General features: G+C 38.7%; 1 protein-coding gene across 3 annotated transcripts in view; it reads left to right on the top strand.

Annotated features, from left to right (window-relative positions):
• The window catches only part of LOC105197141 (cAMP-specific 3',5'-cyclic phosphodiesterase), a 340,602-nt gene that overhangs the window by 70,621 nt on the left and 255,315 nt on the right, over positions 1 to 14,666 (top strand). The window contains exons 1-2 of one of the 3 annotated variants that reach the window (XM_026135773.2): positions 4,468 to 4,695; positions 12,598 to 12,825. The exons of the other annotated variants lie outside the window; for them this stretch is intronic. Coding sequence (XP_025991558.1) covers positions 12,743 to 12,825 — 83 coding nt within the window. The 5' untranslated portion in view covers positions 4,468 to 4,695; positions 12,598 to 12,742. Of the gene's footprint in view, positions 1 to 4,467; positions 4,696 to 12,597; positions 12,826 to 14,666 lie in introns of those variants that run through there. 3 annotated transcript variants of the gene reach the window in all.

The raw sequence follows: 14,666 nt of genomic DNA, 5'->3' as shown, positions 1-14,666 counted from the left end.
AGGATCGATCTCATCTGTTTAGCTTATGCGTGCGAGATAAAGCTTAGCGTAAATCACAGAATGATATGATCCGCTGATGCTTTTTAATGTTTATTTCTCATCGGAAGTTCAAACTCGACGATTTAGTAACGCAAACATATGTGTGCAATAAGAGAAGTAAATGAAAGATTTTGAAGGATATTAGGCTGTACGTCGAAATAAAAATTGCACGAAGTTATCATTTATTGTGTCGGAGTAATCTCGCGAATCTTCTTATCGTGTCCGCAATCGCTATTATAGAACATAAATACGATATGACCAACGACTAAGAATAACGTCGTCGTAAATACTTGTCTTTCATTGATTTATCAGTGAAATTAAACGTGTTTCTCTCTACGTTTCGCTTGAAACCGTAGATTCGTTCCTATCCAAGAAACGCGATCGGATTATGCGTTGCGTGCTCGTCTTTTCGTTTTGCATAGCCTTCGGAGTGTGTTGCAGCCTTAACCTTTGCATTTAATTTACGACCTAGCGGTTCCTGTGCCAAAGAGAACCTTTGCTACAATACCATTATTGAGATTAAATGCACGCGCGCGATACAGCCTCTTAATTATAATGATTTGATCCTCTGACTGTACTCGGCGGTATTTCAAGATAGATAACGCAATGTAGAAACAAAAAATAATATTGCAAACTCTAGAATATTTATACTTAATATAATTATTTAAATGATACACACACACACACACACACACACACACACACACACACATACACACGCGCGCGCGCGCACACAGCTGTGATTAGAAAAGTTGATATCGCAACACGATCGTTTTCAATATGTGGCATTGCATACGTCGATATTGTTACGATATTTCTTATCTCTGCATGTATCTCTCTTCTCGGTTGTATCGAAGTAAATTTCACTGTCATTACGAAACGAGAATTCTTTCTCCGATCGCATCGTGAATCTTACACGCAATTTTACAGAACGTTGGTCCAATATCTAATTATTCTACGAGACTTACCCGAGCACAACCTTCTCAACGATCGACAATCAATTTTGTGTTCTGCTCTGGATTCTGTATCGTCGTCGTCGTCATCATCAAGAGCGTCATTCATCGTTATTGGAAATTACGCGATACGTCAAACGCATTCGCATGAACTTCATTTCTAGAGCAAACGGATATATTTTTTTTTAAATAAACGAACGTATTCCAGTGTAAATGTAATTTCACGAGTGAGTGTGTGTAATCGTCGAGTTATTCGAACGAGAAGACAAATTGAGAACTCACTCGTCAGCAAATCATAATGCACAGCTAAGCGTAAGGAATGACAAAAGTAGAACTTGTTTACGTTCTTCAGCGATCCTTTCGCATAACTTAGAACCTATAATTCCGAGCAGCGTGCCAAAATGGGGAATCCGTGCGTAGCGGTGCGTTCGATTCGACGATCGCGTGTCGTGGAAAATTGCGCGTATTCTCTGATTATAGACCAAAGCGACGACCTTTCGTAATGCTGATTTCGCGTATTATTAGCCGCTGTCGTTGTGGTTAAGAGTAGTTTAACAAGGCTGATTGAAACTCACCGATTAAAGTTGGAAGCGAAATGTGGTAGCGAAGAATTCGGAGTAAAAGTGACATATCTTGAGTAAACTGATATAAATAATTTTGTAACTAAATGCCCACTGTGCGGAAATAAGAATCGATTAAAGTTTCTTCTAACCTCGGCTCGCCATCTCAGCGATCTATTTTCTACAGCACGATAACATCTGTTCGATACGTACGAGGTAACTACGACAAGAGGCAAGAAGCTGAAATAAAAATACGAAAAAGCAAAGCATCCGCATGCGAAATCGTTGGTAATATAGTTTTATACGCCACTGCAACAATCAATAATAACACAGTAGGTTGAGCAAGTAATAATATGTAGATTCTCTATCCATGAAAACAATTGAGACTTGATGATGAGGCAACCCGAACCAATAGCAAGCACCGTTGGCGATAGACTGTACGACAAACAAGAAGGCGCAAAGGGGTGCTTAGATGTATCTAACTTAGTCGCGGTTTGTTATCTTAAAGTTTCGTAAACCGCGCGCCGAGTGTCCTAGCGAGCGCAAAATAAATTAAGAGCCACGAGCAGGCTTGTCGACGGCAACGACGACTACGAAACTCCACATGTTCAGTTTACCTCATAATAGCTGGTTACTTCGGGTTGTGAATAGTCGGGTGAAAGCGCGCGAATGTGGCGAAAGCTGGAAAATAAGATGGACGTCGAGGTACAAACGCGAGAATGGCGAGTTCATATATTTTGAGCTTTTCACGCTGGGAGAATGGCGTATATAGAAATGTCGCGCTTTAACAACATTTTATGGAATTTGTGGCGACTCGAAGTAAGTGTCGAATAAAGGAGATAGAGCTCTCTGGTTAATAAACGGGATCTTTGTAAGACGATTCAAGGACAGGTCACATGAGCGGAAATCGAAAATGTCAAGGGAATGATGATAAAAATTTTTTATTTGCGAGATAAACGCAAGGATTAAAAAAGTTTCTCATTAAATATTTTCTAAAATAAAAAATTTATCGATAGTTGTCACACTTTGGGCGATATTCAAGATTTTGCTTTTAAAGACAAATGGAAAAGCTGCAGACAGATTTAATCGTGTGGGCAAGAGGACAGAGGGAGAGAGTGACACGAAAGACGATGCAACATCAAAGGGAGCCTTGAGGCAAAGGTTAATTTGCTCCACTAATCGTTTCATTAGTATATGTTACTGCTTATACGGGATGATGCTGTACAATAATGGACTCTGCGAAAAGACCAACGTCAACGTCGAGAGTAAAGATTTAGGAACTGGGGTGTTCGCCGAAATGCGAAAGATTGAGAAATACTTCAATATTCGAAGTTACAGTTTTCACCCACACTCGATTTGCTAATAATGCGCGTGTATCGTGTCGATATAAAGAACGAGAAATCGCGCGTTTCGAAAAGGAGGTATTGGGATTCCGAAAGTAACGACGGACGATTTTTGAGGTTTCATGTTTGCAATTTTCCGAGGTAACAAAGTGTGCGACGGGGAATTTATCATGGTATTTAAGAGGTAAATATATGTATCTCAGTACGACCTAAGAATGATGGCGAACGTGGCTTGAATACGAATCACTAATTTATTGCGGTACCATGCTAAATGTGTCACAATGGAAATTCTACTCGCTGCTCGATATTCAGTTGATCCATCGTTTGAGGTTCGTCGTGTGAGCATATTCAGATGTGAGAGACAATTTTCCGATGATCGCTGAATTAAAACGTTCCATTGCATGGGATAGAAGAAATTAGAAGAAGAAAGGAACTAATGTTATACATTTTTAATGTTGAGATTCTATTGAGAGATTTTACAACGATGACGAGAAGGAAACACACGCTTCCTCTTTTCTGTTATTTTTAACAGAGAAAGTCTGGAAAAAAGAGAAGAGTTATATTTAGGACCCTGGAAGCCACGTTATTTAGACATTGTATATTACAGTCTTACATATCCCAGCTTACATATAAACAAAGCTAGCAAGGATAATTTTTATCGTGATGAGATAGATCGCTAATTCGTTTATAATAAGAAACGAAAGCCTTGAAAGAGGACAATCTTTTCTGCAAATTTAAGTTACCGCTATAGTAAGTTTGCGTAGCTTACAAGAGCGACGAGAGAGAGAGAGAGAGAGAGAGAGAGAGAGAGAAAATATGTGAAAATTTACACAGTACGCCAGACGGAGCTCTGAAGAAATAAAAAAATCATGCAGCTTGCGAGACGTTACGTCGACGAGTGCGAACACGAGGCAAAAGAGCGGTTGAATTTCCTGGGAAATTTAAATCAACAGTTTGAGTTCCGCGAGACGACCGCTCGTCGCTCATTTATAGAAATGTTGAGAATTTCCAGAGTATTTCAGGCGACAGACTCGCATTAAGGGAAGACGGCGATATTCTCCAGTCGGCCTTCACCGGAACGAAGGACACTCACGTCTGCGCTCATGCCAAAACCGTATTTCGTCGTCTCGAGTAGTGACTCGAAGAGTCAACAAAGAATATAGCGTCGAGTATCGTCGTCTATATCGCGATACTCGACGCTCAAGCGACGACTCACTCGCTCGAGTCTGGGGACTGTTAATCCCCAGCGAGCACGTCGATCGGCATCGTGGACGCTGCCTCTGCTGGGGCTTGGAACGGAACACCCTGGCTGCTGCTGGCCCCCTGGATGTTTTGACATTGAGTGCGCTAGGGTGCCGAGGTGGGGGGCGCGTGGTCTTGCTGCCTGCCGTGCGCCGGCGGCGGCGGGGGTGGGGGTGGTGTTGGTGTCTCGGGGGCCACCCCCGAGGCCAAGAAGGGTTCCTTGCTGAGGCATCAGCAATATCAGCAGCCCCAGCAGCAAAGAGGCCAACAGCAGCAGCACGAACATCAGCAGCAGCAGAAGGTTTTGCAGCAGGAAAGACACTATCAGTATCAACCGCCGAAACGTATTTGCGTGGCTCAGTTTAAGGAGCGTGCGCCACTCGGTGATCTCGACGAAGACCTTGATGACGATCTCGACGACGAGGAGAAGGAGTGCGAGTTGAGGATAGGCGAGGAGGAAGATTACGGCAAGGAGGGTGGTACTCAGCATCGGCTTAGCCCGCGGCTGCACGACATCGAGGAGGAGGACGATGAGGAGGGTCGTCACGTCCGAGAACGGTCAGTCGTTAATCTAGTTTCGTAGGCTTTTCGAGCTAGTTTGCGCTAAGCGTTTTGAAATAGGGTTTTATTATTGTTTTACTTCAATTTTTCTAGCGCTGTTAGAAATGTTTACGCCACACGTTTTACACGATATGTCTCGAGATCGTTTGGTTATTATATTTAATAGACATTTGCCACTATCGATCAATCAAACTTAACAGATGCATTCAGCGAAGATTACAGTTGAGTAATAATCCAGTGGCAACTCAAACATGATTACTTCTCTCGTAGTATGGAGCCCGTGTTATGAATGATTACCAATATAAAACAATCGTATTCAGCTGTTACCTATTCGTTATCTCTAAATGCATTCGATTACTATCCACTGTGCACAATTATTGGCTCACAGATATTGAGTTTTAAGAGTGCTTCGCACTAATTGTTGTGTATTAATGTAAACGTATCGTGTCGTGTAGTGTAAACAACGCTTTAAGTAGCTAATAGCCGATTTAATTAAATATTCTGTTATGGGTATATCGATAGAATGCGTTAAATTTCGCGATTAATTAATGACGCTTTTCTCTATGATCGCAATTAACTGACGGCAACTCGCGTGTATATATGCGTGTAATTCATGCGTTATTATCGTTACGTTATGTATTACTAACGCTATATAAGTATTTTATACACACTCGATGTAACATATTTCTCTTGTGATATTTTTGTACCATGGGTAAATTTGTTTCCGCATTTATTAGCAAGCGGCAGCAACGGGAAATTCTATTCGTATCTATTTACAGTAGCATTAAGCACTACATTACTTATGTACGAAATTTTTCATTTATTTATTATTATTTACGGTACATAATCAATTGGAAAAGTACGTCTATAGACTAAGACGTCTGTTGCTGCGAGAGAGAGTTTGCGATAGTTGGTGGACGAAACTTTCTTGTTCGGTCCATACGTGTTTGCTTTACAATTTCATTGCCTCAGACGGGCGCATTTCTCAATGTTGCGCGTTATGTGTAGTGTCATATGTACACATGTATGCAATCAAACTTACGTCTGTCACATATCGATGTCGACGTCAAATCGTGTTTACTCGCCTGACTTTGTTGTTCACTCAATTTAATGGTGCATTACAGTTGCGAAAGTTACGTTTAGTTTCAGTCTTCGAAAATGCTCGTCTCTAGGAAAGAGGAGCAGTTATTAATACGTCACGCAAGTAACTGTGTGTAAGATATACACGAAATATGTTGTAAGCGCCGACAGATAAATTTAAATAACCGATATAGTACGAGATACCAAATCTATCCCAAGGTTTGAGACAATGCATTTACTGTGATGCAATTAGGCAATTTTCTCAGGATGTCACTACTAATTTATTATTGGGTATCAATTCTTTTCCTTCAGATCTTTTTTTTTTTCTTAGAATTAGGAAACGTATTGAACGTTGCATTAACAATCTTCGAATATTGACTTTTTTTTTATTAATACTGAAATCTGAAATGCGCGTTCATATTCCGATTGATGCAGCCGATTCAATGGGACTCGCGTGGTTATTGTGCTCGTAGAGAATGGCACGGGAAGATCTTCGATTGGTCACGCGACCGAGGATAATCTCGAGAATGGAGAGACTTAATCTGCCCGCTATTCATGTCCTATATCGGATTAAATGTTGCAAGTAATTCGCATTGGTTGATCTAAGTTCTTGACATAATTGCCCGTGGAACTTTATATAGAGATCTGGATCTAACTTTTGGACATTTTTCTTCTCTCAGATCTTCCCCTTCGAGCTTTCCCTTCTGAAGGCTTCTTAACAATATTTCCAACTTTAGCGATTACACGCGTACAAATACGGTTACAACGCATACAAATGTGGATTGAATATGTTCGAATAAATCGGAGGAAATATAGAGAGAGAGGAGATCGAATGCGGAGCGCGTTGTTTTTCAATTCTAAGAACTGTGAGAATCAGAACGACCGTGAAGAGATTTTAAATTAGATTATATTCCATTTTAAAATCTTTCACCAATGCGGAGTTTGAGGAAAATATCACGAAATCCAGTATCTTGGTTTTTTTTAAATAAAATAAAAGAAATAAAAATGAGAAAATATTGTTTTTTTTTACTAAAAAAGATTTATTGATACATTAGAACAATAAAATTTTTGAAATATAAGAAAAAATGTTTTATTCGAATATACATTTGCAGCTCTTACTTATTTAGCAAAATGATCTACATTAGGAGCTAATGACAATTGATAAATGGAAATTAATGTATATCGCGTTAATGTAGGATTCAATATGACGAGCATGAAGAGGAAAGCACATGGATAAGTACGTTTGACATACTGGGTTTCATTATGGCGCGTCAATTCGCTCTTTGGATATTGTGATCTGTACCGCAAACCTTTGGATGCTTGTTCGAATATGGCGCATTAAAATAAACATTGCACATATAGTCCACTCGGTTTCCAGTCGTAATTTAATATCGGAGATGCGTTAACAAGGCGAGAGAGAGATCTGACGTGGTAAAAAAAAAAGAGAAAAAACACATAGCCATTTCTTTTTGCTACGAGAATATATATGATTATATTATACACGTGTTCTATTATAATAATGTCGTTACGTTCGTATATGTTTTATTCAAAATCTTTCTCCAAGACCATAGTTTGATATTTTTGTTATCAGATATTTTTCCAACATAAAACAGAAATGAAAAAGAAATCAGCTTTAAAAAAATGACAGTTGTTCCAATACCAAGATAATTGCATTAAACATGCAGAAGTTAATAAGATTTTTGAGAAATCAATTTTGAATGCTATTTTAACAAGAATCAGATGTAAATTTTTTCGAGAGTAAGCTTATATTCTTTATAAAAATTTAAATTTTTTGAAATGGTAAGGCGAAATGGTAAGAGGAAAGCAAATAGAGTATGAGAAAAACATGAGATTAGTAAGAGGGGTATTGCGAGAGCATGTTTCTTGCATGCAAGATGATCAATGGCTCAATATCGCCGGAGTGATATGTGCGTCATGACTATCCAATCAGCCGCAGGAAACATCGAGAGCGTGCCCGAAATTTCCCCGAGTGGACACTGCCGACCAAATGGAATTAGGGGGATGCAGGCGATGTGGGCTAACAAGAACACGTATCGGGTGCACGGAGCTTTAAAGCATGCCGTTAGATCTAGCACTTACGGAGATATTCGCCCCGATAATTATATAAAACATGGCTGCGCGAGAGGATCACCGCTAGTTAAATATGTGTTTAATAAGGAGGAAAGTATGGTGTTGATTCTGTTAATATATTTTGCCTGTTTGCTCAATGTCCAAAATTTGTTGAGCAAAATTAATTATATTTAATTAACTATACGTTTAAATCAATAAACTTTTAAAACTAATTTTGAATAAGCGTCATTTGTAACACTGCAGAGTTATATGTTCTAATATAAAATTATCTTATTATTGATAATAAATTGTGACATGAAGAAAAATTCATTAAAAATTTACGTAAAGAAAAATTTGCTTTTTTTTCGAGTTTAAGAGATTTGTCTCACAAACGTCAATACTCATCCGAGATTTTATTTGAAGACTGCTTTTATATTTTTAAATTGTAAGATCTAATATGTAGATCTATATGTAGTTATCCAGAAAATAATCAACGTCAACATCATAACTCGACGTCGTTTGTTTAATATTGATTACGATTTTCCTCTTACAAAAGCTTAACACTAATAACCAGCAGCCACCGGTTTTACGCTAATGGCCATTATTGTAAAGCGTCTAAGTGCACACACGGATTATTAGGTGATTAGCTAATTTAAACATGAAATGATCGATATGCACGCACGTGCCTACGGTGATAAGCGCGTAAACGGATGAAGAAATATTTGGATAATTACGCGACACGAGAGAGATGTATTAATAATACGAAAGCGCTATTTTAATATACATGTTGTCCGTGTAAAATAATAAGACTGTAATTAACGCTTTACATTATAGCGAAAGTGGAAATGACTGAACAGAAATATGAACTTGAGGCATAGCTGCAGGCAGGTTTCCTTAGGTTAGGTTACTTAGAGGAGAACGTGATCGAACCAATAATTAACTTGTCTCAAGAAAGCTGAAACGGCTGACGTAATTAATGTATGGAATACTTATAAGATCTTAATTAAGGATATAATGAGGCAGAAACAATTTGAAGATTGTTATTAATCGATTATTTCTCTATTCCTTCAACACTTCGTACGGATTTAAATTAATAAGCAGATTTTTAGTCAGAATTTAACATTATATAAATTTACGTTAGCATATATGTTAACATTTTTTAAAATGATTAGTTGAATTAAGGCTGTCATTTCGCTTGCACAATTTTGACTTAAATTACTCTGTTGAAGAAATCGATAGAAAAATGAATAGGAATTGTTTAATTGTTTTTAATCGTAGTTATGAATCGGAAATTAATAATGCGAATACATAATTAATTACGATAAAATTTTTATCATTTATTCAGGACAATTTCTATTAAAAAATGTTGAGAAACTATAAGTCAATATAAGAATTCTATCATGTTCCAACGATAAAAAAAATATAACATAACGTAAAACAAAATGTTATCGAAATAATAACATTTTTTTCAAAATATGAATATAGTGAAACGATAGCAAGTTTTCTAGCAGATCGTATCGATTTCTGTCGTTTTCTGTTGATTTTTAAAAATCGGAGTACTTATTGTTTCTAAAAGCAAAAGTTAATCTTCTATTGTACGTAGCAAAACTGAATCGGGTTTTTGTTGTACATTGATTGGTTTGATATAATCGATTCAATCGTTTTCAAACGTTTGAACCGTTGAAAACCATCCATGAGTACCGTTTGATATCGATTGTCCTGATTTTTTATAAAGTTGCATGTATAAGGCAATGCTCTTCAAGATTAATTTATAGACACATCTTATCGATTCGCGAATACCAAGTAATACATAAGCTATTTTAAGTCTTACTCGAGAGCTTTTATACTTCATTAAATTCGCGATACTATCTTTGACTTGAGAATGTGGAGCGGGATACGACTCCCAGAGAGCGAGGAGCTGAATTATACGCCATAATGGTCTTATCCTATCCGTCGCGAAATAGATCGTCTGGTAAGCTTATTCCGAGACGAATCTTGTATAATTAGAACACGAGGGTGGACCCCATGGAAACGGAGCTGAGAGTGCACAGTGCACCTCAGTTGCGCCTACTACACGTATGTAATTTCGAAATCGAAATGGAGACGAAACGATATAGCAATGTGACTATATCAGCGGATATGGCGAATAGGCGCGAGAGTAGCAAAGTGACTATTTCCTCCCACGTTATTCGAGAATTCAGTTCCGCGTATTAGCAGTCTATAGAGATCTATAGACACGTATATACGAGTGCGCATTGTATCGATAGATACGTGCTTATGTGCAAGGATTGGGCTACGAAATGATGTAGTCAGCGCGGGGTTTCGGTATCGTATTAGGACGACCAGGGATTTCGCATATTTTGCCCTCTCTCTCTCTCTCTCTCTCTCTCTTCCTTCCTCTCCTCTCTTTCTCTCTCTATCTCCGTTCGCGAGATTGGCTCACGTTACGTTATAGTCAATCCGATTGATCAAAGATTTGCGCACCTGGTACGATGTGCATTGACTGTTCGCCGCGATATCGAATCGCTGACTTATTCCACATCACAAGGCAACCTGTTGATGTTCTATGTCCTGTTAAAATTACGGTCGATGAGAGATCTAATGGCATCTAATGGCAACGGTGATTTGCAACATGTATTGCATTCGCGAATTGTGTCGGCGCGGTCGCAATATGCATGCACGTGCTATTTTGACGAATGCAGTCGCAAGCGTATCAAAATGCTAAGTTCTCTCTCTCTCTCTCTCTCTCTCTCTCTGACCGGCGAAAAGCACCGTGCACGGTATATCATTAGTATTGACGCAACCGGGATGCATCACAGAACTGGTTCGTAGGCGATAATTCAGGATCTGTCGACGTATAGGACGTAAGCCCTTACGCGTTAAAGCGTATACAGACGAAAACAGCGGAAGTAATGCTAATACTGGAAAAGCCCCGCAACGAATGGGTCGATTTGATTAATGCGCAAAATAATCTGTATTGATTTGCAATTATAATTTGCAATAACATCGACGCATTCATTACCCACAAACGCGATGCATTTCTTTCTGCACCATGCCATTTGTATTCATTATTTGTTAATCGGCAATAATGAGAACTTAAAACTGATGTAACTGACGCACTTTTTTATATATGCTTCTTTTTCCGAGTTTATTCTATGTATTTATTCCATTTATAAAACTCTTTTTATAAGACTTTTTGTGTCATAAATGTGTCTCGAAGTTTTATCAAAGCTACTTTCTCGCTGTGTTTATGCTTCATTTGTGGCAGATCTTGTGAACTGACGGATAACATAGTTTCCATTTTGTAATCGATCGTTAGATAATAAGTCAGTTTTTTAAATTGCTAGTTTATTTGTCTTTCTATTTGTTACATATAAATGTTTTATACAGATGCTTCCGTGGAATGTTTGTCGAATTCTTTTTTTTTGTGGATTTATATTCCGCGATATATTTTTTATATCAGAAATCATTATTGGGCGTAAACGGAGTGCACACGTAAAGTACAATCGATCCAAGAAAAATCACGTTTTCTTACGTCTCTATTACGTACGCTGCCCCACAGCTCTTGTGCAAAATCTTTCTCACTTTCGTCGCTGTCATTCTCGTACTGTATCACGCATAGCGACAAGAGTAAATAAGAAAAAAAAGGAAAAAAGAGAAAAAAGAAAAATGAACAACGAAAGACCCTCGCGGCAACACGTTTGTAGTCTCTCGGGTCCAGAGGTGTTAGCTACCTCTGTCGTGGCCCATTTCCCTGCACATCCGATTACCACAGTCGGAGAAGTAGAAATCTTGTGGTGGTTACGGCAAATGTCACGTCACGCTAAGTATTATAATATGCTCGACATCCTGAGATTCATCCTCAAGACCAGATTGGCATTCTGAGAAACCCATTTAACGTTCTATTGTTTCACGTGATAAATGAGATAGATAATGAATAAACTGTAATCACGGATTTATACAACGCGTGATATTGATCCAGGTAGCTCTTAGCTGTGCGGCCCAATACGATGACCCGAGCTAGTTAATCGTTGTAATTAATTCATAAATCGTCTAGAGGGAGAAGGAGAGAGAGAGAGAGAAAGAGAGACAGAAAGGTCGGCCATTACTGTCGCTGCATTAATTCTGTAATACAGGCATAATGAATTTAGATATTACGATGTGGCTCCCGGACATATTCTTACAGAGCAGATAAAATCTTCAAATGTATTTTATATATATATATATATATATATATATATATATATATATATATATATATATATATATATATATATATTACATGTTATCTCCCTTTTATACGGAATGTCACATTTCTGTCTCATTATATTTGAATGATAGGTATTTGGATCAAGAGGCGATATTTCTTTCAGACAGTGAAAGAGTTTCATAGGAAGTCTTATGAATCTTTCAGTTTTTTGGGTGAACAAAAAGTGAGGCGAAAAAAAGAAAGAGTAGAGACAAAATGAATAAAAAAAAAATAGAAAAGAGGGAAGGATACGAATGAAGGATAGGAGAAAGTACAAGGGTGAGATTTGTCTAACGCAGCAACAGATTGTCGTGACGCGATAAGGCGTCCTATATGTTTTCACGAAGAAAGCAATAAGTTTTAAGGATTCGGTCGATTTCGCTGTCACGATAATTTAAGATACTCCTAATTAAAGGCGCATTATATACACGCGGTCTGTCTCGCCACGATAAATGCCGTTCGACACGATGAATACGTTGGTATGCCAACGCCATTTGCAGACCTTATCAACCTAAAAAATCGCCCACGCCGAGCGGCAGCAGATCAGGTTGGCGTTCCCGTAGGAGCGTCACGACAGCAGGGGCCCCCCCCGGAGGGCACCAACACCACGTGATCGCTACTGCCGCCGCGACGGCTCAGGCTAGGATGCAGGCCGAGCAGGGCAGCATCGGCGAGCTACGTGGGTACCACAACCTACGATCCCGTAGGCACACCTTGGCCAACGTTCGGTGAGTGTCTCTATTTTAGCCATCGGGATGTACGTGCGAATGGAGCGCCGATCAATACTCGCAGACGGCAAGAATGTTCAGGAGACGTTGCACGGAAGTCTGAAAAGCATGCTAAATTTTAGAGATGCTCTTCAAACATCCGTTAGACGAATGGATCTCTGCGACGTTCGATTTATGTCGTCGCGATTGAAATTGCTTATCGAGAAACGCGTGTGGCAAAAAAGAAAAAAAAAGGAGGAAAAAAGATTTTAGATCAGCATATAAAACTGTGTTGATTTATTTGTTGTACGATAGTCGAATTGTACAAAAAACTTTTCGAGTTTTTTAAAACAAATATTACAATAAAACATTTCTACTTTTCGAATTGCCCTTACTTTGAATCGAATCGATACATTTAATATATTAGAAACTTCTAAATACGAATTCAATGTTTGATTTTATCGCTGTACTATGCGTGGCAACGGATGAATTAAAAGCATGAGAGGAACATTTGTTCATGTATTATAATGGAATTGTTCGCATCCTTGTAAAAGATATATCGTATCATCGAATTACGTACTACGAATGATCTCATCTTTTTTATTCTTCCATTTTTTATTGGCTTTGTCTCAACCAGAAATCTAACACGGGAATTCGCTATTCATATAAACTCTGATTAAATTCCATGAAGCATTTTTCACATTTTATTCATGATTCTCTCAGCTGCTAGCAACTTTTTCAAACTTTTTACTTTATCACCTTGTCATTATCATAATGTTTTATAGTATTTTCTAGCCCGCTGTAATTACGCATAATCTTGATTGTTTTAATATTCTATTAAATGTTGTATATTATTTAATCCATTTATTATTATATTATTAAATGGATAAAATCATTAGCAACGAATGCCACTGTAGTACAATATCGACTGGTAATGTTTAATTAATCCAATAGTACATTATATTATTATACAACTGACTCAATACAATAATAATAATTATATATGCTTAATCGGAACAATAACAATTTCCTTTTTTAATTGGTTCTTTATCAGTCTTCTCCATTTTGAAGCAAATGCAACTGGGAGATAACGGCTCCACTGTCAATTTTTCCGGATTCTCTAAAATTGATTTCAAATCATCTTTATCTTTCTTTTTTTGTTCGGTTAGATTAGTCTTTCGCCTAGATATTTTGGCTAAGGAGGCCTGATCTCTTTTCTCGATCGCTTTTTTTTGAGGTACCGCGCGGTACGATTTACCGGTTAATGACGCGGTTAAGTCGTAGCTCTCTTGATCGTGAGAAATCTTCTTGATGATCTTCTCGACGTGATGATGCCTCTCGCGCGGCATCCTGCTCTGGATTTTTATCTTGCAATCGGGGCACAATCTATCGTGCGGTATTGGACGATCGATTTTAGGGCGAATAAACATACGCTTGAGCGCAGTCACCGCCGGAGGCGTTGCAGTTTTCGCATCAATCTGCGGTTGAACCTCTAATCTAAGTCCTGTCGCCGGCGGAGGCGGAGTTCTACCACACAAGCAACAATTACAAACCACTCTGCCCATTTCCTCGGACCTCCCGCCATAATTAATCGTCCTAATTTCGCGTTCTGTGTCCGGTCGCGCTAACCCGGCGGCGGCGATCTTTATAGATCGTAAAAGTTCAGCCGTGGGCACTCTCGCGCGTTCTCTTTCATCTCTTACAACTCGGTCGTGGCTAACGTGGCTTGTTTTATCCGTATGTGATCCGGTCGTGACGGTCGATTGGTCCTTTAAGCGTTTGAGCATCCAGAGCATTTTTCGGCCGGTTATTTCAGGACGGTCACCGGCGATTTCAGTCCTCGATGCTTTTAGCTCGGCTGC

The sequence above is a fragment of the Solenopsis invicta genome, chromosome 15 (genome assembly GCF_016802725.1).
Source record: "Solenopsis invicta isolate M01_SB chromosome 15, UNIL_Sinv_3.0, whole genome shotgun sequence".
Taxonomy (NCBI): domain Eukaryota; kingdom Metazoa; phylum Arthropoda; class Insecta; order Hymenoptera; family Formicidae; genus Solenopsis; species Solenopsis invicta.
Note: the sequence above shows the minus strand (reverse complement) of the source record. Positions and strands in the feature narration are given on the sequence as shown.